Genomic DNA, 24,746 nt, shown 5'->3' with positions numbered 1-24,746 from the left:
CCGGACCACTCTGTAGAACAAAAAACATACCTTCAATTATTAACCGTATCGTTCGTTATTTTGGACGGGTGAAAGCCAAAGTGGTGTAAGTTTGTTTGTATACAGAAGGTTCTTCGCTTTACATCCGACCATTTTTGACGGGTACTCACCATAAGAAACACCGCGCCACCACCAGCGATCATGTTCTATTGGACCTCAGCATTGTGGATTATCACACGGCATTGCAGTTTCCATTGCAGCAGGGTCCAGCGCAGGACAGGCATGGAAATTCTGTCCCACGCCTCCCTGCACGCTTTCCATAGACCATCCAGAGTGCGAAGGTGGTAATGTTGAAAAAACCGATAACGTAGTCGTTGTGCCAACAGTCGTCATTTCAACAGTCCAAATGCGCAAAAATCCATTGGACTGGCATCTGAGCTTTTCACAGGAATGTCTTCAAACGGAATGACACGAATTCCTAATTCCTTTGCGATTTTCTAATAAAAACGTGGTGATGTTCTGATAGTTTGACTCGATGCCTTGTCCATATGGATCATCACCTGTAAAATTGTGGGATGTCTCCACGATAGATATGTGTCAGAATTGATTCTTTTAAGTATCTCGCATTCCCCTTCACGTTTTCATCCACTTGGTGTATCAGCAACTTACCCTCATATCTGTATCCCGTAACAGCCATAAAACCACGAGGGGAAACTTTCCCTGCATTGACGAACAAAGTTGCTGCGCCTCTTGCCGTTGATGCCACCAGGGGCGGATCCAAAGGGGGGCGATCGGGGCGATTGCCCCCCCCTCACAAGAGAATACTTTCTTATTTTATATATAAATAAACCCATCCATAACAAGTTTGGAGCTCTTAAAAGTAGCAGTATTACCGCCGACCGCCCCCCCCCCCAGAAGTCCGTCCTGGATCTGCCCCTGGATGCCACGGTATGTGATCGGCCGAATATGACCACCAGCAGTGATATGGATATGTAATTCATTCATTATGACAACTTTCTTCCATTTGTAACCCACTAGGTACTTTTTTTAAAAAATGTATGTAGTTGGGCTTACTTTCGGTAATGTGACGCGGTAGCAGGTACTGCTTACGGGCCTTCCGCAAACACTTCAACCTAAGGCGCTTGCGAATTGGTTTGTTTACAGTTGACGGTATGAGGGTGGTCCATATCACTTTGCCTCAGGGGATTTTCTTGGCACAACAATTGACTGATCCCCGTTAGCACTACGGTTACGGTTTGCTTGTAACCTTTCTCCTCGTGATTTTCGTGTGTAAATGTTTCGCAAGGGGAGCATCTTGTGTGTAACGGACCACAATAGCTTTCGCAGTAGTCATCCCTAGTGTTAACCTATTCTGCCGTCACTTTTTCACAATGCGTACGTACGAAAGCTTAGTATGGAAAGTGGCATTACGAAACCCTCCCAATACCGGTTGATTTTCGGTGTTATTTGATAACAGTCACTCACTACCAACACTCAAGCACCTAAGCAGAAAAAACCCTGTTGCCACCAGCAAACCAATAGTTCAAGCACGATATGCCAGGTGGCAGCACTAAATCGAAAATACAGCAAACAACCTTCTGTATATACATACATACATACACACACACACACACACACACACATATATATATATATATATATATATATATATATATATAACGTAATTATATGTAGAAATCAGAAGTAGATAAGTCAATCTGGTAACAGAAAATATGAGGTAAGTCAGAGTTTTATTCTAAGAGATGGCTAATTTCAACATATGACTGTAAAAGTTCTAGTGATAAAGGAAACAGCGTTGTTTTGTTTATCAGAAAGGGTGTGTTAGTCAGAGAAGAAAATATGACATAACCACTTTAACTAACATCTTTCGATTTCATCCCTATATGACTTATTAAAAAAATAATTCTGCCGCCGGTACAGATAAAATGTACTATATCATAATATTATACTTTGCAAAGGCATACAACGAAAATACCAGTTATTCATTTTACGTGTAAATTGCATTTCCCCCCTTTTTTGAGGTAAGTCAGTTGAGATGACAATGACACGTGATTATTGTGCTGCTATCTATTGATGTAAAACAAGTATTATATTTGTAAGTAGTCTGCACAACCCTCACTAGATGTCAGTATCATACAAGCTGTAAACGCAGTATGTGACATAGCAACTTACGGTAATACATGCTCCTTTGCTTTTTCGTCTGTCTTGATGTCTGTATGGAACTGTTGAAACTTAGGCTATAATATCAGACAGAGAATACATTTGACTTTCTGCGACACATTAGTTTATGTTAATCACGAATTCACGCAGTGAAGAATGTATGATATATTTCGGGTGTATCAGAAGTTCTGGGTCATAGGCCAACTACGTTACGAGTAAAGATTTTAAAAAATGGAAAGAAAGGAATTAGGTGGTTTTGAGTCTAAACTTGTGGGATTTTTCCGATCACAATCCTGGTGAGGCGCGAGGCGCCCTATGTGAATTGAAACCGCAGCGTTGCTAGTTCAGTAGATGTTCCTTTGAGCCTTAATCATATCAACAACACAACATTGTTAGGCAAGAGTTTTGTTGTGTTCTGTTTCCTCACTTAATGGTGTATACGTTCTCCGTATCATTTTTGGGTGACTTTATGTTACGTTCGAACAGTCTTCTAGTATACAGTATATATAGGATAAACCTGAAAGATGTGCACAAACTCCGGGAGGTGCTTAGTGACATCAAAAGAAGATAAAAAGTCTTCTTGTATATTGTGGAATTCCGAGGCGTGAAAATGGAATCGTGACAATTAGAACGGAGCAGAAATTTGTGCACAATGCATCATACAAGAGGACTTGTTGTCTTTTTTTTTTTTTTTTTTTTTTGTCACGAATCACCTTCCGAAGTATGTGCACATCTTTCTGTTCTATTGCAATGGTCAATATTACACTTTCGATTCCAAGTTGGCGACCTTGTCACTCTTGCACGACGCGGAATTTCGCAATATGGAAGAGAACGTTTTGTCTTCTTTGATGTCACGAATCAATTCCCGGAATTTTTGCACATCTTTCAGGTTCACCCTGTACATATACAGGGTGTTAATGAACTATACCGACAAACTATAAGAGGTATTCCTCACATCAAAATAAGAGAAAAAATTTATATGGACCTATGGCGAAAAGTGCATAGTTTCAGAACTAGGGCTATCCAAAATCGCGAAATGCCAACTTTCAACAGGTCCTATTTCGAATTCCAGAAACTGTGGATGGTGCTCCTTATCAGCGTAAAGGAAGTCACGCATACAAAATCCAAAATGCATATTTCGTCAATTTTCAATAGGTGTACAGGGTATTCCCTACTGGGTGTAATTCTCAGACATGCTGTCAATAGAGTTTTCAGATATATCCTAATTTCAAGGAGGGTTCAATGGACATTCAATGCTTCGGAGGAATGTTGGAAGTGTTTGGAACTGGCAGCTCCATGTTTTTTTTGTGTGTGTGTGTGTGTGTTCGGAATAATGTTTGATGCGATGTAATTCGTCACGGTATATTTCACGTTTTCTTCGCTTACAAGCGTGAAAGAAAACATTGCAGCATGCGTTTTACTGAGTATGAGAAACCGTGCTGCTGACGATCCTTAACACTTCCGACATCACGTCAAAGGATTCTGTGTTCACTGCTATCAAGGCTTATCGTTTGTCTACTTCGGACCAATCATAAAGTCAGAGCATATCTCAAAATTCGGTTGATGGCATGTCTGGGAATTTCACCTTGTATGGAATACTCTGTAGACCCACTGAAAATTAAATTAATGAAATATGCATTTTTGAATTGCATATGCGTGACTTCCTTTACGCTGATAAGGACAACCATCTACAGTTTCTAGAATCCGAATTAGGGCCTGTTGAAATTTGACTATTTCGCGATTTTGGACATCTCTAGCCCTGAAACTATGCACTGTTCCCCACAGGTCCATATGAACTTTTCCTCTTATTTTGAAGTAAGGAATCACCTCTTACAATTTGTCGGTATAGTACATTAACACCCTCTATACATATATATATATATATATATACTTTCGGATCCTTGTTTGGAGACACGAATTGCACTATGTGGCAACGTCGCAAATAAAGAACCATAGAGTAGATCTACTAATCTATCAGATAGTTGCATCGATTATTTCTAGATGGCAGCTAAAGTCGATATAGATCGATAGTAGCATCACTTATTAGCGTAGCAATCGATTTAACTGCTTGATGTATTTGTAGAGTGATGCCAATGGTTCCAAGTTAATCTTCGACGTTGCCACATTGTGAAATTTTTATTCCCCATAGCGGCTGAAGGAGGGCAAATCATCTTAACATTTCCACTTTATTTTGAACTGTTGAATAGTGCTTTGTGGCCATTTTTTTTGGAACACCCAATATATATATATATATATATATATATATATATATATATATATATATATATATATATAGGTGCGAATCCAAGGGAGACCATAGAGGCTATAGCTCCCCTTGACGCTGAGGTATACACTTATAAAATGGGCTTCAATCCTGCTTTATACTGGATAAAGCGGCAAACTATGGTTTAGCCCCTCCCTTGATCATTTCCGTCACTATATATGGGGAGTGAGGGGGTGTTCTTGTCCTGTACGAGCTCCTTTGGAGGTAAGGTAGCGTGGTGGGGAACAGCCTATATACTGTAAAAGTTCATTTTGCATGATAATCTATGAACCCACCAACTGCCCCGGTGGTGTTTCGGAGCCCACCTTAATCGTAGGTACCGTTCGTCGTAATCATAAGGACTCAAACCAAAACTAAACTCGATGATAAGACGTGTCTTTTGATATTCTGTTATGTAATAGATATTAGAATATGTGTTAAAAATGGAATATTTGATTGATTTCAATTATTGTACACATCTTCATGCTCTTTTTCTTGATTTGACATTAAAAATTGCTATATAACAAAGAGACAGAAAATCAAATAAAGAAATCGGATTATATTAGCGTAATAAAAACCGACACAATATTCTTTTCAAGAATTGTATTCCTAAACAGAGATAATTTGTTCTCAATAGTGAGTGCACAAATAAATTTATCGCAAGAGTGGTATTAACACAATATTAATGTAATAAATCATAAGAAATAATTTCAAGACAAATTTTCGCCAAATATCCTCTTCAGAACTTTGTTTAGTCACCACGAAGCTCGATGCACGTATCTTCCCATTTGTCTTTGGTGATTACCCGAATCAAGCAAGAATCTCCAACGAAGATATTTCTCTCGGCTGCACACAGAAATGCATCTTTCATTACGGTAACTGCTTTTTCCACTGTCGGTGGTTGGAAAGATCTTCCCTTGAGATTTTTCAATCCAATTTGACTGTCTAAAAACGGCATAATTGTAGCTTCTCCTAAACCGCTAACAACATAAGAAAGGTTTTCAGGAAATCCAAATGGACAAAAGGTGAAAACACTACCATTGGAATTAGCATCCAAACCTGCCAAAACGGAACATATGAGTTTAGGAAGAGTTAGGCGTCCACAATATAATTGACATGAAATAACGTTAACTATAGTGGAAAAAGGCATTTCCTTCCCATGTAGTTGCTTATACAATTTCAGAGTTTGTTTGATTTCTTTGGCAATTGCTGTAACATCGTTCCAGCATCCGGTGGCACTGAAGGTAATGTGATCAGTGAGTTGAAAGAGCTTATGTTGTTTCTTGCTCAAGGCCAGGTATGGTCTCCATGAAGAGACAAAGCGAGTGTCACTACCAATTACAGCAAAATCTTTTCCTTGAATTGCAATTACGGTGCCACCGTTGTAATCGTAAGGAATAAAATAATGAAACGCCATTTTCTTTTACCTTGTAATTCTCTATCTTAACAAGTTCCTAGCAACAGTAGAAAAATTGAAACAGTTCAATCATTTTTATTGTTGAATTCTATTTTTAATTCTAAATATTATAAAGAAGTATTATATGCATTTCAACAGAAAACTTTTATGTCAGTTATTAGTCGTTAAAATCAGTCGTTAAAATTCGAATTTAACAATCCAAAATATGATTTTTTGCAAATCCTAAACAATGAGAATGGAAAATAAATCTATAAATGCAAACTGTTCACAAGATTTATCCATCTTATCCGAAAATGAAATTTATTATTCTCAATGCGATAAAAAATTCCCTACAAAGAAAGGATATGACATACACAAGACTAGAAAACACGCTACACAGGAACAACACCCAATTACGGAAGACTTTACGCACGAGTTGGCTAAATTAAAATCAAATATATGGGTAATAGAAAGTATTCCAAGAGGCATACGAGGTGCTGTAGCAGACAACCTTTCTTCTATCATTAGTGATTGTAGCATCAAAAATGATTTAACTTCTTGGAAGAAATTGTTTAGATTTGCTTTTCATAATCTACGAATCCCCAGAAACCGAACAACATCCTCAGTCACTAACATAATTAAACAAAATCTAAGAGAGTCTTCTGTAGTAGAATGTCCTGCAACTTCAAGTAAGAAGATCAAACCCGACTTATTTAAACTGATTACAGCCAAAATAGCTGATTTTGATACAAGGGGTGCCTTAAGATTACTGATAGCTGACGATTCTCTGGCTCCTTCGAGTGAGGAAACTTTTGCTAGTCTACAAAACAAACATCCGTCTCCTTCCAGAGCTTTAGAAATGCCGGAGCAACCAGAGTGCTTGACATCTTCTCTCCTTGTAAATGAAGACATGGTATCAAGAGCAATCCATAATTTTAAGAGTGACTCCGCTTCTGTAATCGATGGCTTATCCCCTCAACACCTGAAAGACTTAATTTTTAAATCTACAGAAGCATCAGCGTCTGTTTTACTAGGCGAAATCACGAAATTGGTTAACACAATTTTAAATGGAAACGTAAATCAAGACGTGTGGCAATACCTTTTTGGAGCCAATTTGTGTGCTTTACGAAAAAAGGATGGCGGAATCAGAGCTATAGCAGTTGGATGCGTTTTTGGACAACTAGCATCCAAGATAGCTGTTTCGCTTGTTTACAACCAATGCTCTCAATACTTACAACCACACCAACTGGGGTTTGCAACTAAGAAAGGTAATGAAGCTATTATACATGCCACAAGGACATACATAAAGAGAAATGAAAACGCAAACAAAGTAATCTTGAAAATTGATTACAAAAATGCCTTTAATTCGGTGGAAAGAGATTCAATGCTAAAAGAAGTGAAATCTTTTATGCCACATTTGTATCCTTTTTTTGGCAAAGCTATGCTTATCCGTCAATATTATTTTATGGAGAAAGAACTATCTCATCGCAAGTAGGATGCCAACAGGGAGATCCTGCAGGTCCAATGTTGTTTAGTTTGGCTATTCATCCAATAGTCCAAGCGCTTTGTTCTGAATTGAACGCTTTTTATCTGGATGATGGAACCCTAGGAGGATCGCCGAATATAGTCATAGAGGACATGAAACATTTAATTGCAGAATCTTAAGAAAACTGGGCTAGAGGTGAATCCATCGAAATGTGAACTCTATTACACATCGGGGGAAATAGACACAGACGTAGAAACCCAATTTAAAGAGCTGTTGCCAGGCATACGTATTTTACAACCAGATGAATTATCGTTATTAGGGTCTCCTCTCCACGAAGAAGGATATGATCTCCATTTCGAGAAACATATGAATAGTTTCAAAGTAATAACTGAGAGACTAAAAAATTTACCAAATCACATAGCTTATTTTCTTCTCAAAAATTGCTTCGGCATTCCAAGGCTAACGTACTTTTTAAGAACTGTTCCAACATGGAAAAGACCATATAAAGTTTTACAGATAGATAATTATTTGAAAAAGGCGTTACAGCTAATAATCAACTATTCCCTAAACGAAACCCAATGGACACAAGCAAGCCTTTCAGTCCGCCTATGAGGTCTAAACATACGGAAAGCATCGGACTTGAGCCTACCAGCCTTCCTTTCCTCTTGCCATGGGGTGCGTCCACTTGTCTCCAATATTTTAAATAGTTCAGTTGACAACGTGGATATACATCACATGGATGAGACTTTGGAAATTTGGAAGGGGATCTACAACAGTAAAATTCTGAGACAAAAGAATTACAAAAAAGTTGGGATGCAATATTATTACAGGAAGTAATAGATAATGAAGTAATTCCTGAAAGTATAATTGACACTGTGCGTATGAAAGCTTTACAGAACCGGTGCTTGGTTGCAAGCCACGCCATCTAAAACAATTGGAACCTTTTTAGGTAACAAAGTTTTTCAAATATGTGTAGCTTTGCGTCTGGGGGTAAATATCTGCCATACATTTACTTGTACATGCCAAAACAGAATGGATGAAAAAGGGTTACACGCACTAAGTTGTAGTAAAAGTGGAGGAAGATTAGTACGCCATGGTGAATTGAACAACATAATAAAACGAACACTGGCGAGCATTGATTTTCCAAGCATTTTTAACCATCAGGAATTTTTCGAGAAGATGGAAAGCGGCCAGATGGAATTACCCTAACTCCATGGAAAATGGGTCAACGGTTGATCTGGGATGTCACATGCGTGGATACCTTTGCACCATCTTATTTGCCATCAACACAAAACGAAGCAGGTAGTGCAGCTGAAGTGGCCTGCAAGAGAAAACACTCCAAATATTCTAAACTGAAAGAAGAGCATCTTTTCGTTGCTTTTGCAACTGAAACTATGGGAGTTTTCAGCAAAGAAGCTCACAAAGTTTTGAAAGAACTGGGTTCCAATTTGATTACTAAATCAGGCGACGCCAGAAGCCAACAATTTTTAGTATAACGTATTATCCTAGCTATACAAAGAGGCAATGCGATTAGTATCTTAAGCTCCTTCCCTTCACACAAGTTAGAAGAAATATTTTATCTTAATTAAACATAAATTTTCCCTTATAAATTTTTAAAAATAATTCATTTTAGCGGCTCATTCTTGAAAAAATATTAGATGTATAGAATATCCATTATTTAACGGATTCATAAGATCATAATTCATAAATACGAGGGGGAGTCAAATGAAAACCATAATTATTTTTTTAAAAATATTATTTATTGGTCACACAGGGTACAGAAGTAAATCACTTTTCAACATACTCCCCTCCTCGTTCAATGCAAGTCCGCCAGCGCTTCGGAAGAGCCTGAATTCCTGCAGAAAAAAGTCTTTTGGGCGACGGCGCAACCACTCGTGCACCGCGTTGCGTACCTCTTCATCGGAGTGGAACTTCCTGCCGCCCATCGCTTCTTTGAGCGGACCAAACAGATGGAAATTCGAAACCAAACCAGTGACGATTCGTGACAGGAAGGCATTACCGTCACGTTCAGCACGCCACAAAAGGTCTTCGCACGCATCAACACGTCGCTGTTTCAGTTCAGGCGTCAGTTGTCGGGGCACCCATCTTACAGACACCTTATGAAACTGGAAAAATCATTCACAATATGATGTGCCGATCCATGACTCATGTGTACACATGCTGCAATTTCGTCTATTGTCACACGGCGGTTTTCCAAACCGAATCACAGAACGCTGCTCCTCGCTGGTGCATGTGGCTAGTGTGGCTGCCATTTTGGAACTGTTGTTGCGCCGGTGTTTGTGCATCTGCCGGCTGCTGCCACTTAGGAGACATCCGGCATACTATCGTAAACAGGCATGCCAACTTACAGCTCACTGGCGCCATTTGCGGATTTTTATTTCTACTTTTATGATTTTCAGTTGACTTACCCTAGCTTATATTTTTCATCTCTGTAATTTCTTGCTCTGTATCTTCATAATATCATTGTGGCGTTGGGATTTTTTATTTCCCATCTAAATGTACTAAAAGTCTTTCAGCTGTACTTTAAAACTCTTTCTGTGATAGAATTAATTTTCATGTTATTTCGTAAGCTTTGTCATTTGTTAGTTCTAAAGTTAATAAATAGTTTTATCGTTTCCAACTTTGCTTTAAAAAATTATAAATGATTAAGTTCGTTTCTTCTAATTTCTTCATTTTTTTTAAACAGGAAAAACCCAAATATTGGTTACGTGCTAAGAGTAAATGACTTCAGAATTCTTCATCTGTCCCCCTTCAACATTTCTCGTCCAACGGTAATCTACATCCATGGATTCTTTGAAGGGGAAAAGTCTCCTAGTCATAGGGCTCTTAGAAGAGGTAAGTTTTGTTAGCAGTCTTTTCTTTATATATATATATATATATATATATATATATATATATATATATATATATATATATATATATATATATATATATATATATATATATATATGTATGTATGTATGTATGTATGTATGTAAAAGGACAACCAACTTCAGAAAGGATGTGTAGTCAGTGTATAATGTTTAATACATTATTATACTTAAGGGGTGACCATGGCGTCGACAGGTAGCACACGGTGGTCTGTCATATTCTCTTTATCGATCATTGTTTTATCATTCCCTCTAGCAGACTAACGAACAGATAAGTAGATCGCCAATGATTTCTGAAATGACAAGTAGATCTAAATTGTAAAAAAAAAAAAAAAAAAAAAGTTGGCCATCCGTATTATACATGTTTAAAAACCTCACTCTCACATCGACCTCACGGACTCACTCTTAGTTCCTCTTACTTTACACAGCATTCATGAGAGTAAGATTCGAACAGGGACAGCCGAGCATTAAAGAGGATTGTCGCCAGGGACCGTAGAGCGAATGCAGTATTGCGACAATCACAATTCCAATAGGAGTTGCGTAACCTGAACACCATGTTGCAATAGATTGTGAAATTTGCAGTTACTTTTGCTGCATTTGCTCTACAGTCCCTGATGGCAATCCTCTAATGCTTGGCTATCCCTGCCCGAACCTCGATCTCACGGTCTAAGGTTAGGAGAACTAAGAGTTAGACTATGAGATCGATGTGAGAATGAGGTTTTTGATTATGTATGACGGGGGTGGCAAACAAAGGCGCCCGTCCCACAATGCTTAACGTGGGTTCCTATATATTTTTATGAATATGTATTTTAATATGTATTTTTATTGTTATATGTATTTTTTTTATGAATATACAATATTTGGTATAATTTGAATTCAAGTTGTCTTAAAATCCTCATATCTACCTTCTTAGACCCTTGTCTGCAAGCAAACACTCATCTGAATGGGCTCCTTCAAAGTTAGAGAGAAATCGACGTCCTTAGTGGCCAACCATTTTTAGGATTTAGAGCTACTTATCATTTCAAAAATCACTGGCGGTCTACTTATATATTCACTAGTCCACTGGAGTGAATTATAAAAGAGTGATCGATAAAAACAATATGACAATCGAAACCGCTTATCACCCAGTGTTGCGTAAGTTACTTGTAAAAATACAGTGAAACCTGTCAACTTGGCCACCTCTCTAAGTTGGCCACCTGCTTATCTTGGCCTAGTTCGTCTTGAACCTGCATTTTCCCATCATAAGACATTCGTTACTTACTACTCTGTAAGTTGGCCACCTGTCTATCTTGGAAGTTGGCCATATTGAAGCAATGTTTACCCTATGATGATAATGATAAATTTACCTGCGTATCTTGGCCACGCAAAATACCGTTTTGTTATTTTTCTTAACTCTTTCGTATTCCCATATGAGATGCAGATGTTCTGTATTTGTGACTGGACACAAAGAAGCATAGATTCGCACGATTTGTTCTTGGAGGTCAATGGCCAGAACGCTACCCTCATAAAGGGGTGGTTTTGGAAGGTGTGAATAAGAAAAAGTACGTACAGGAATTCAGGAAATGGTTGTACGTATTTGTTTACCCTGTCTGTTTTGGTAAAACCATTAGCTATATCAACTCCTCTCATCAGTGGGGAGCTTTAGTAATTCCGGAAAATTCTCAAGCTTAAAACTAACCATCTCAATTGTCAACTATTGGCACCTGCCGGCTTGTCAAAAGATAGCGGAGTTTTTGAGATATCAATTCCCTCAAGATTTTCTCAAAACATCTTTTGCTCCGAGGGAAACACTTCTAGCTCATTAACAAGAGGTAGTTAACTACAATATTAGAATGTGCATATCTGCCAAAAAGAATAAAACAAATACGTCTAGAATGAACCACCATTCAGTAACAACTGGAAAGAAGTCATATAAATTGCATATGATTTTTTTTCAATTTATAACTTAGCTTTTCTTGTTTTCAAAATCTGAATAACTCAGTGTGCTATAATATCAATTTCAATAAACTGCATACATTCGCTTCTATTTCATGGTTGTTTGTGTTATTGTGTTTTCAATCCGACTAATCCAATGTACCAGACTAGTTTTCAGGAAGAGAAAGGTATGCACATATATTAAACATACTATAGTAATATTTTCTAGTACTGTGTGGTTTTATGATTAATCTATATACATTATTTATAAGTAGCTGTCGCGCCACTGCTTATTAAAATTTTACAATCAACTAATACTAGAAATCCTATTCTAAAAATACACAAATCACACTTATTTTCTGTTAAGTTGGCCACCTGGCTATGTTGGCCACTTTTCGATGGAACCGATGGTGGCCAACATAGACAGGTTTCACTGTATAACCCGTTACAGGTTACTTTACTTTCCCTTAAAATGTAACGCGTTACTTGCCTCAAAAAAGTAACTGTTACCCTACTTCGAAAGTAACGCGTTACTTTTAGGTCCGAAATTTGAATATGTGAAAAAATCTTATTACTTCAATTTTCCGTATTATTATTATTATTATTATTATTATTATTATTATTATTATTATTATTATTATTATTATTATTATTATTATTATTATTATTATTATTATTATTATTGCACGTTCTGAATCGCTTTATGTAGATGCAAGAACAAATTCTTACTTTACAGCTATATGAACATTTTCATATAATGTAACAGTGACTAAAATGTCATACTACGTTACTCGTTCTTTGAAACTCGACTCGACTCGAAACAAACATCTTTGAGCTCGACTCGAGAACTCAGCTCGAAAAATTTCCTCCAACTCGACTCGAATTCGGGTCGAATTTCGATTCGAGTTGAGCCAAGTCCTGGGTATAGGTTCAAATACTCTCTTCAAGTATCCTACATAGACAATATAATTATTACGAATGATACTACTACTAGTATAACTTATGTTATTATTATTATTATTATTTATTTATTATAACAATACTGTGTATAAATATGAAAGATAGTCGGTTTGTATCTGAATACTAAAAAACTAGTTGATTGCCAACCTCGGTAGTCGTGAAGTCTAGGAGTCAAGGACATTGTTCACGAGCTTCTGAATTTAGGTTGAGGCTCTAGGTTGAGCCAAACATTGTTAAAATTTATAGGACGCTGGTCAAATATGTCAAAACTACTCGTTTTATATACTTAAGAGAAATGATATGAAATATTTCCGTTTTCTGTCCCACGATTATGCCATGTAAGCTAAAGGATATGATGATAATTATGAGAATGAATAAAAAATAGTCTATTGAAGGAAGTGGGAGGAAACAGAAGAACCCCGAGAAAAATCACGCACACAGTGTTTGCCCACCACAAAGCCCACTTCGCGCGAGCTGAAATCTAATCAGAGACCCCAGGCACCAGAGATGAATGCTTTACCACTGAGCCACCTTTACCCTACATGCTTATGAAATATATACCAGTAATCTTGAGAATAGGAAAAGTTACAAAATGTCAACTGTAAAACAAATATGTAAACTTACGAAGCTCAAAGTCGATACCATATATCCCTTCTGCTATTTCTTACTCATTTCTGATATCCTGCAGCAGGCTTTCTATAGAGATATTGTACTATAGAGTACAATTTATGCGCCCAGAAACATGAAATAAAGTAATTACTATAACACCATACCACTTTGGCTCATATTCCTATTTAGTGATGCACGCGAGACGCGAGAAGTCTCGTCTCGTCTCGCGTCTCGTCTCGCATTTGCGAGACGAGACACGAGACGAGACTGAAAATTTTATGCGAGACGCGAGACGAGACTAAACCATGCGAGACGAGACGCGAGACGAGACTTAGTTAAGTCTCGCACGAGAAGTCTCGCGAGACTTCTCGCAGTCTCGCAACATTTATGAATTACATGTAATTATATATTTAGTGATTTTACATTTATTGAATTTTCTAAGTTGAGCATTAATGCCTCCAGGAACAAAAAAGTGATTGGGACAATAGACATTTTATGAGATTTATTATTATTCAAGGTTGATTTTCAGAATTAAAGCCTTCTTTAGTTTCTAAACATCATTAAAAAAGAAAAGCTTTGTAAATTGGAAATTTATTACAGCATCGATTTAGGACTTTATTTTGCGACACAAACACATACACGCGGGCGCGCACGAATACATGAACTTCTGTTTTTTAGTCTGAAAAGCAAATAAGACTCCCTATTGCTGCAAAACGTGATATTTCCGTTGTTTCTGTCTTTTTCACATTACTACTAGCGATTTATGTTGGGGAATGGCGGGGAAATCCCATCTCGTCAAAGTTTATCCCGGGTCCGTCTCGCATAAATAACATGATATTTTTACATGGAATAAGTATTTTCTTTCTATATATTTATCAAAAACATCCCCCTCTAGTTCGGGAGTTTAATTCAAACACTGGTTTGGTAGGATGGCACTATAGGTTTGATGCGAGATGATAGGAATGGCCTTATATCTGTGAGTAATTTTATTTTCTAGATCTGGCAACACTATATAAGTTGAAAGCGAAAGTTTATAAAATGCGATAATGCAACATTGCTACAAGCGCGAACGAACCAAAAGAATTGGGTCGTATTGTGTTGTGAGGAGTTCTTTTGCTGTCTACAAGCGCTTTTGGTGGTATAAAAACATCTTTATAATGGAAAATCACCCTTGAAGGAAACGACCAAAACGTGTAAATGTTGATAGTGGCGACGATATTTTAGAAGAGCCAAATATTACTGGAGACCTCTAAGCTGGAAAACAATGTTGGATCAAGCAACAATTTATGCTGTAAATTATGCTATTAACCATTTGGGGATCCCATGGTACAATCTGTACCATACGGGGTGTTTCATGGTACATTGCGTTATAACTCTCCTATTTGAGCTTTTTCGACCGTTTTTGTTTTGTTTCTGTTTTTCAAGTCCAGAGACATTGTAGAAGACCTTACGTATGGTTTCACACCTTCCTGCGTCGAGACATAGGAGGTGATGACATCATAATTCTAAAATATATATTTTCTTTTAATATTGCGGGGCCGGTCTATGTTCATTATTCTTTGGCGGGCTTATTTTTACACGTAGAAGATTGAAATTTTGCACAAACATTCAGTCCACCGAGTAGTATTTACCAGATTTTTTTTCAGATTTCTGCGTTAAAACAGGGGGGGATCCAGAGGGGTAAAAAGTTGAAAAAAGGGATATTTTACCAAAAAAATCCATTTCTTCGCGATTTTCCCACCTTAGATACATGATGGAGACAAGTGAATGGTACCGCCTGAAAGGCAGTTCTATTCTGAAGAGAATAATGTGCGACACATGAACCTAGGGTAATTAGGGAAGTGTCAGGGAATTTTTATGAAAATATACTTCTGTATAGGGGAATTTTGGACATTTTCGGTATTATTTTTTGCGGGCTTCGAGGAGTATTTACGAGATTTTCTTCGTACTTCTGTGTTGAAACATGGGGGTACAAAGAGGCTGAACGTTGAAAAAGAAAAATTTTTACAAAAAATCCCTTTCACGGGATTTTCTCGCCTTAGATACATGCTGGAGACAAGTAAATGGTACATCCTGAAAGGCAGTTCTATTCTGAAGAGAATGATGTGCAAACCATGATCCTAGGATAATTAGGGATGTCTCAGGGAATGTTTGAAAATTTCCCTCTGTATATGGGACATTGTCAGTATATATTTTTTTGGCGGGCTTACTTTTGCACCTGGAAAATTGGAATTGTGCATAAACATTCTTCCCACCTAGTAGTATTTATCAGATTTTTTCAGATCTCTGCGTTAAAACAGGGGGGTCCAGAGGGGCTAAAATTTGAAAAAAAGGATATTTAGACCCAAAAATCCCTTTTTCGGGATTTTCCCGCCTTAGATACACGATGGAGACATGTGAGTCATACCGCCTGAAAGGCAGTTCTAAGCTGAAGAGAATGATGGGCGAAACATGACCCTAGGGTAATTAGGGATGTCTCAGGAAATTTTTTTACCTGAGATCATGGTGTTTTACGGTAATTTGGGGCATGGTGAGAATTCCTGATAAAATTTCTTCCGGCCTTAATATTCAAGATAGAAACTTGAAATTTGGCACACACATTTAGTGTACCAAGTACTATTTATCAGATTTTTTTTTAGGTGCGTACGTTCACACAGGGCCGCTCCACAGAGGCCCAAAGTGCGAGAAAAAATTCCCTCCGTAATTTTCCCTTTGACATCATTTTTCCCGCTCCTGGTATATGGTATGAGCATACAAGTGGTACCACTTGAAAGCACGCTTCATTCTGAAGAGAATGAGGTATGAAGCATGATCCTAGGATAAATAGTGACGATGCAGTAGCTGCTTGACTGAAAGTCTAAAATATAGCCCAAAAAGCCGGGTACCGGAAAGGGTTAATTTGACGAAAATTAATGGTCCAGAAATCAAATTCCAGCACAACTTTTCTTTTAATTTGGAGCGGAGGGGGACACAAGTTCGGATACCATGTTGAACTTTAGGTTCCTTCTCCTTAGGATGTTATGAATATTCATCCCATGGAAAGCAGTGGCATACCACCAAGGATTCAGCTTGCCAAGGGACTTTTAGGTCAAATACCTGTTTTCGGACAGAATATCACATCATCATTCATTAACAGCCATAGAATAACACATTGCAAAATTTTGACCAGAATATATGCGAGACCATGCGAGAAAGTCTCGCGCGAGACGCGAGACGAGACTCAAAATTTTATGCGAGACGCGAGACGAGACTTCACGTTTGCGAGACGAGACGAGACGCGAGACGAGACCAACATTTGAGGCTGCGAGACGAGACGAGACTTTTCAATTTCTCGTCTCGTCTCGTCTCGCGTGCATCCCTATTCCTATTAGAACCTTATCCACTGCATTCTGTACAAGCTGCACGTCGTCCATGAAGAAAAATATAAATCCGAAATAAAATGCTGCTATAAACTACTGAAATTAACGTACAAAGCTCAAGCTTCTGAGATATTTCCTCAGGTCACCATCTTCTCTCAGGTGATAAAGTATTTACTGTATTATATCATCAAGTCTTATATAGATTACTCTTCTTTTCTTCTTATGAATATTCTACATTTCCATTCTTCTGCAAACATTAAAATTAAACATAGCACCTTTCTTCAGCACCTTCACAAGGCTAAAAATGTGCGGAGAGGTTTTGGATATCATTTTGTTTAAGCGGTTACGCCAATCTTCTATGGTGTTATTTATTCGATGCCTTGGACTGCTACAATTCCAACTTTCCATAGGAAGATTTGATTTTCCGGACATTGCTCCGTAAAGCAATCGTTGAAATCCTTTTTTTTTTTTTTTTTTTTTTTTTTTTGTCCGGTTGGGAAGTTCTCGATAATGATCAATCAACCATAAGGGATATATGCTACTGGTGTTAAGGCCAGTGCTGCACACGTTCGAACATGGCAGCGCACCTCCCCATTCTTAAGATAGTAATCGACTAGCTCTACTTTCCGCCAGATGCTCTGGTTGAAGTGTTAGTTGCATTCTAAAATCCCTGCATTTGGAAAGATAAAACGTAATGCACTAACTGCTGTAGTTTCAAAATCCATCTTCAAAATTATTGGATGATTTTATTCACACCAAGTTTTCACAAGTGAAAATAGATGTCTGTAAGTGTTCTCTGATTTAACAGGGAGCAAAGGATACAGACATAGCCACTTCGTGTTTGAAAATCATAGACACTGATGTACAGATTTTATTTATTTATTTATTTATTTTTGTTCTCTCTCCTTGCACCTAATAAGTTGCGTTTTTACTTCACAATCTGCGAAGTCATGTATGTTCTCTTACGACGGCTACAGCTCCATCCTCTGTCTTTGCTGTTTCTGGATAGTTTTCTTTTTTCTATTTACTCACAGCTGAGAAAGGTAACTTGCATTACTTTAATGACATAATGTAAATAATGCAGACTTAATTTAATGATGAAAACAATAGAGTACCATTTTTCTGTTTTTTATAAGACTAAATGTGTTTCATTTTTGTCTCTTAGAATAACGTATTCTTAAGGACGTTTATATGTATATACTAAAACTTAAGAGCCTTTCTCATATACTTACCTTCTGAAGTCAAGATAAACAGATTAACAGGTTATTGCTATGTAGATTATGAAAAGCCCTTACAAAGGACTAAGTAGAGAGATGAATTCTAGAAAAAAATGTAATCTTATATATAAAAGAGAACGCACAAATCCTTTGTTCCCTCATCACGCTAATACGGCTGAACCAATTTCTTTCATTTTTGGGGGGTTATTAGGATTTGGACCCTAGATGGTTTTTATCATATCACTTTAATTTTTAATTACCAGTGTCTTGAGATAATTGACCATTCAAGTGTCCATAACGTACAAATCCTTTGTTAGTTCATCATAGGTAAAAATAAACGTATTTATATGCAACCCGCATGACCGTGTCACTCGGCGGGTTAACATAAATGACAGGCGATATAATGTTAACATTTACTGCAATCTACTATGGTTTTTATCATATCACTTGAAAGCGAAAAAGTAAAAATTATCTAAGTAACAAAGTTTATTGCGTTCCGGGGTGACCGCAGCGAAGCGGGGCGGGTTAACATAAATGACAGGCGATATAATGTTAACATTTACTGCAATCTTCTATGGTTTTTATCATATCACTTGAAAGCGAAAAAGTAAAAATTATCTAAGTAACAAAGTTTATTGCGTTCCGGGGTGACCGCAGCGAAGCGGGGTGAACGCTGCTAGTTATTACATATTACTGAATTTATTAAACTGTTCATATTATTACTATATGTGCATATACTAAATTTTGCACAGGAAATATGAATATGATTGTAGGGTAAATGCACCTATAGTCAACAATTTTCCAAATGTCAGCCATGTAACAAACTCAAACAAAAATTAAAAACAGAGCTCCTAAATTTTAATTTTGCTTTCTTATTCTTTGGGGAGTCTATATGTGGAAAGTTACTTTTGTCTTCTGTATTTGACTTTGTAGCCTCAGAAGTGTTCCTCCTATGGTATCTGGTAGAAGAAATGAGGCCACCACACATTTGTGTTTAATAATAATAATAATAATAATAATGTTTATAATTTTACCTTTAATAACTCAGATTTATAGACGCCATATTTTAAAATATTTCCTGATAGTATGAAACATCAGCAAGCAAAAAAAAAGCAAATACATGTAGAAAACTCAATAAAAGTAAGTGTAAGCGAAAGATTACACTTGAAACTGTTGGAATGGAGATACTATTTCCTTGCATGACTATAAACGTGTAACAGTACCCTTCTAAATTTTTTCAAACTATGTTTAAATATAAATATAACTTAATAGAATCAGCCTATACAAACTCATTAAAACATAAATTAATAAGCAATCGAGTGCTGTCTAATGTCAAACGACCAAAAATATAAATCCACTAAAATGGCTTACGGTCAAAGTCAGAAATGGAAAATTCAGGTATAATTTAAATTTTGAGAATAAACTAAAACACTCCTAAAATCCCTTTGGAGAGAAATGTTTAATGAATACTCAGAACTAGGATTCTGGAATAGGAGCAGTAACCCACTAACGTGTTTGGGACCGTTTGTATTCTGTTTATAAATATACATCTACAGTCATCTGGCAATCCTCAACTTATGAGTCGATTTTGTACAGATCTTTACGATTATGATCAGAGAGAACAATACCGTGGCAAATAACACCAAAATCGATCGAGTCGTGGCAAACAATACGTAATCGAGATTTTGATCCCGCTGCAAGAGTTTGGGCGAGTGAGATTTTACCACGCGAGGTTGTAGTTGTTTGGCTTCGGCCGGGACGTTTTGTACCCATACCTAAACCGTATTACTAAACATAAAGAAGTATAAGTTTAAGTAGGCAGCACAGCAGGTAATATATCCTGTTCATCAGATTAAAAGTACACGAAATCTTTTGCTTTAATAATAGCAATATACAATTGAACATTTAACATAATACAATTGATAAATAGACATAACATGGTAGAGATCTGCATGGGCCGGAATTTTTAGACCGAGCCCGGCCCAGCCCGTGAATTTACTATGTGAGGCCCGACCCGAGTCCGAAATATGTCTTAGCATTTAAGCCCGAGCTCGCGTGATAATCAAATGAGCCAGAAATAAGCCTGAATTACAGAAACTTAATAATTAACGCAATATTTTTATTGACAACAATTACAGGTTTAATTTTGCAGTTGTGCTTTAAAAGTTCTCCAGAAAGAACGGTGCAATATATATCGTTGTACAGTATATTTACAAAGTGAGGCCCGAAAAAGCCCGAGAAATATGATTGGATATTTAAAAATGTATGGTCCGGGCGCAAAGTTATATATGATTTGTAGGACCGAGCCCGGCCCGCGGGATCGGCCCGAGCCCGTGCAGACCTCTATAACATGGGGACATTTATATGAATCAGAGTTACGAAAATATATTTGTTTATTTATTTTGCGGTATCTTTGTGGGTAGAGTGGGTTGCATTCCATAGGTACTTAACATTGTAAAATATAACTCTTCTGAAGCATTCAGTTAATTTGGAAGCCGTCGACGTTTCAGAAACTAAACGTCAGTGATTTCACTACAACTCCCTTGATAATGGAACTATACCAACCTTCGATTCGTTGCAGCTTTATCATATATCACTTGACTGATTTATTATCTCCCCCTCCCGCGCTATTCTCTCTCTCCGTTCACGGGCAATGTGCTTCTTTCACAGTTCGCTACGTTTAATACGAAATATTATTGCGTGTTACTACGTCGAATGCATTAGCGCTTTTCGGTTTCTAATTTCCGATATCTGGTTCGATTTATCGTGGCTCACCCTATAGTTGAAAATTTTCGCTGTCTACTGAGTATATTCCTCAGCTTACAAGGGAGGGTCACGAAGTTGATCCTCTGAGATCCGAACGAGGCAATTGTGTTTGCATTTCATATGTTATAACTAGACGAATCCCAAAATTATACGTGCCACCGAGCGGGATATCCTGAGTTACAACACATTTTGTAATGTAAAAGTTACAAAAAATTACCTTGTAGAATAGTTTGAACCGAGTCATTTGTTCGGAAACGGTTGGGTAAATGCGTATCCCATCGTTTTCAAGGTCACACTTTTTTGGGGTAAAAATATTTGCCCCAGGGTTCCCCGCAGGGTACCAGACGGGATCCAAATCAAAAGTTTCAAACGACAAGGGGTGTTAAGTAGCACATTGTTTGAAAGCTGTTGTAAAATGAAAGAAAATGGTGCAAGTGTCGACTCTCTACGATAACGCTGTTCTAAATAGTGCTGGGTCAAAATGTAAACAAAAACTTAATTGAAAAGTCTATGACCATCCTAATAAATCGGAAATGGTGAGACAGATGTGAAAACAGCCCAGACAGCATGCTTGTCTATCGCTTTTATGTGATTTTATTTCGTTTTCGCTTATATACAAAAGCTTATTTTTGCTTAGCGTAAGCTGCAATGCGGGCATCCCAAGCTTCTCTTGCGAGATGCTTTTCTTTAAGTTGAAGTAAAAAGTCAGCGCGCGTTCGATTTTTAGTTGTTCTTAAAAACCACTTGACGCTGACCTCTTAATTTTCGGCGACAAGATAGTGTTCGCGTTGTTACCGTGTTTTTACCATTACCTTGAATTAAGGACAAAACTTAATCATTTCTTTTAATTGTGCCATCTAGTACTCTAGTCCCACGTACCTATAATGTCGCTCTTTCTTTCCTCGTATTCCTCACGGCTGTGCATTTGTTTCAATAGAGAGTAGATTTATATGTCATAGATGTTTTTGATATACTCAAGTATTGTAGCATGGATTAAGTCACACGATTGATATATACGGATTTCTTACTGTTTTATGTTTTATCTAAATTCGCTTCCCGCAAGCTTCCATATGGCTTGTTTGGCGTGTCTTTCGCTTGCAATAAGCTTAATAAGGCTTGCCATTGATAAGTTAGTCCTATACTTGGCTTACATTTGAGATAATTTGACTTGTATATCACTTGTGAAGGCAAGCTTGCTGCGAGCCTTGCCCTGATGTAACTAACTAGCTTGCCTCAAGCTTGCAGCAAGCAAATTGGCTTGCATAGTAGGGCTTGCGGCTAGCCAATCGACCTGCAAAGGCAAGTTTGCCGCAACCTTGCATTAAGTTTAAATTGCTGTCTGGGAAGAAAGGATGTGTAGTATTATTTTCAAAGTACAACAATTTAAGTTAAAACGTCTTGTCTCAGGGCCCTCACAGGGGTGGGGTCCAACTAAAAAGTTTCAAATGGCAAAGCAGGTTAAGTAGCACATCGCTTGGAAGCTGTTGTTAAATGAAAGAAGATGAAGCAAGTCTCGACTCTCTACGACAACCCTGTGCAAAATTGTGGCGGGTCAAATTGTAAATAAAAGCTTAATTGAAAATCAATGGCCATCTTGAATCCAAGATGGCCGTTTAAAATCTACGTCGAAAGAATAGGCTTACCAAACTCCTGAAGCTAGGAAAACCAAATTTGGCATGAATGTTGATCAGATGGTGACGAAAAATGCGAAATGTTGAAAAACGCGACATTTTGAATTCAAAATGTCGCACTATGTATCGAACGCATGATCAGCTCAAACACTGGTGTTGGAGAAGCGAAATGTGGTTTACGTTTATGGTCAATAGTAGATATCCATAAAATATCAAAGAGTATAATCTATAATGCAATATGACTGCCAGCGTGAAAAATGAGTTTGCATATAAATATACTATTTCTTGGAATATTGTGACCAAATCAACAAAGTTTGATGCAGCTTGATGTACTGAAATGACTTACACGTGTTTTGGTACTGCTCACCAAATTTTGTAAATGAATGTTTTTTTGTATATTTGGTATTGCTTGAAATATTGCGATGAACCAACGAATGGCATACGTATGTACCCATCACGAATACGTTACAATAGAGTCCCCAACCTGACTGGTGCAGCAAGTCATTTATGTATGAACTACGTATGGCAAAATTAGAAAAATATCCCAAGATATTCAACTTTTGGTTAGCAGTATGAATAAGAAGTCATTGCATATTCGTTACATTCACCTAAATTATATCGATAGAACTGTGACGAACGTGCATTAGGAGCAAAACATATAGGTATAGGTATGTGTTGTTACGGAATGAAATAATAGTTGAAGAGAATCGAAATTCAATTATTCTTTAGTCTTCCTATCGTTTCTAAATACATAATAGAGAAAAACAGAGATTTAAATTTTTCCTTATGAATGACATAGGTTTTAAGCGGCCATCTTGGATTCAAGGTGAACATAAATTTTTCATTAAGTTTGTGTTTACACTTTGATCCGCCGCCATTTTGCACAAGGTTATCGTACAGAGTCGAGACCTATCCCATCCTATTTCATTTAACAACACCTTTCAATCGATGTACTACTTAACCTCCCTTTCTATTTGAAACTTTTTAGTTGGACCTCACTCCTGTGGGGGCCCTGGGACAAGACGTTTTCACTTAAATTGTTGTACTTTGAAACTAATGTCACACGCCCTTTACAGTTTTCACATTTGTCTCACCGTTTCCGATTTATAGGGGTGGCCATGGACTTTTCAATTAAGTTTTTGTTTACATTTGATCCGTCGCCATTTTGAACAGAGTTATCGTAGAGAATCGACACTTGCGTCATATTCTTTCGTTTTACAACAGCTTTCAAACGATGTGCTACTTAATCACCCTTGCCATTTGAAACTTTTGATTTGGACCCCGTTTGGGACCCTGCGAGGGACCCTGGGGCAAAGTTTATTTTTTTTTTTTTACCCCAACACGTGTGTCCTTGAAAATGATGGGATACGTGTTCGCCGAGCTTCCCATTTACTCAACCGTTTCCTAACAAATGACCCGGTTCAAACTATTCTGCCAACTTTGTAGCTTTTACATTGCAAAATATATTGTTACTTAGGATATCCCGCTCGGTGGCACGTATACTTTTGGGATTCGTCTAGTTATAAACACATGAAATGCAAACAGAATTGTCTCGTTTGGATCTCAGCGGAGTCACTTCGTGACCCTCCTTGTTTGATCAGGATCCTCGTTGATTACATATGTCTTAATATGGCCTCATATACAACGTTTCTTAATTATGACTACATATCTGATTTTTATGCAAATGCATATTTTGTTTGTTTATATGCATCACTGGTAAAATTGGTAAAATTCTATAAGTTTTTATTTCACATGTATGCTTATAGCATGGAATAAATCCAGTTTTAGTTTGCATTTACAAAGCATTGACATGTTTATGCAATAGAACGTCTTTTTGCATGGGAGGATAAAATAATGCCTAGTTTGTGGAAGACCAATAATTTAGCAACCGATCAGCAGAACAAAGACGCTTTCAATTGCCAAGACATTCAAAGAAATTTGATAATGATAAAAACATTGTAATGTCGTTCGACATCAATTCAGAAACAAAGAGACACGAGGAATGCTGCTCAGTGAATGCTGCTTTTAATGCTCTAGTTGATGAAGTTCAGCACGAGCTCCAGTCAGTTCCTGGTAAATTCGGGAGCTCCGTGG

The 24,746-nt window shown here is 37.4% G+C and overlaps 1 protein-coding gene across 4 annotated transcripts in view; it reads left to right on the top strand.

Annotated features, from left to right (window-relative positions):
* LOC145686185 (pancreatic triacylglycerol lipase-like) overlaps positions 1-24,746 on the top strand; it is a 144,185-nt gene that overhangs the window by 75,390 nt on the left and 44,049 nt on the right. For all 4 annotated transcript variants that reach the window (XM_081759210.1, XM_081759209.1, XM_081759213.1 and 1 more), the window contains exon 3: positions 10,013-10,161. In XM_081759210.1, the coding sequence (XP_081615336.1) occupies positions 10,013-10,161 (149 nt within the window). The remainder of the gene's footprint in view (positions 1-10,012; positions 10,162-24,746) is intronic.

Source organism: Thermobia domestica, chromosome 5 (genome assembly GCF_964235325.1).
Source record: "Thermobia domestica chromosome 5, izTheDome1.hap1.1, whole genome shotgun sequence".
NCBI lineage: Eukaryota > Metazoa > Arthropoda > Insecta > Zygentoma > Lepismatidae > Thermobia > Thermobia domestica.
The sequence above is the reverse complement of the archived record's forward strand: the minus strand, read 5'-3'. Positions and strand labels throughout refer to the sequence as shown.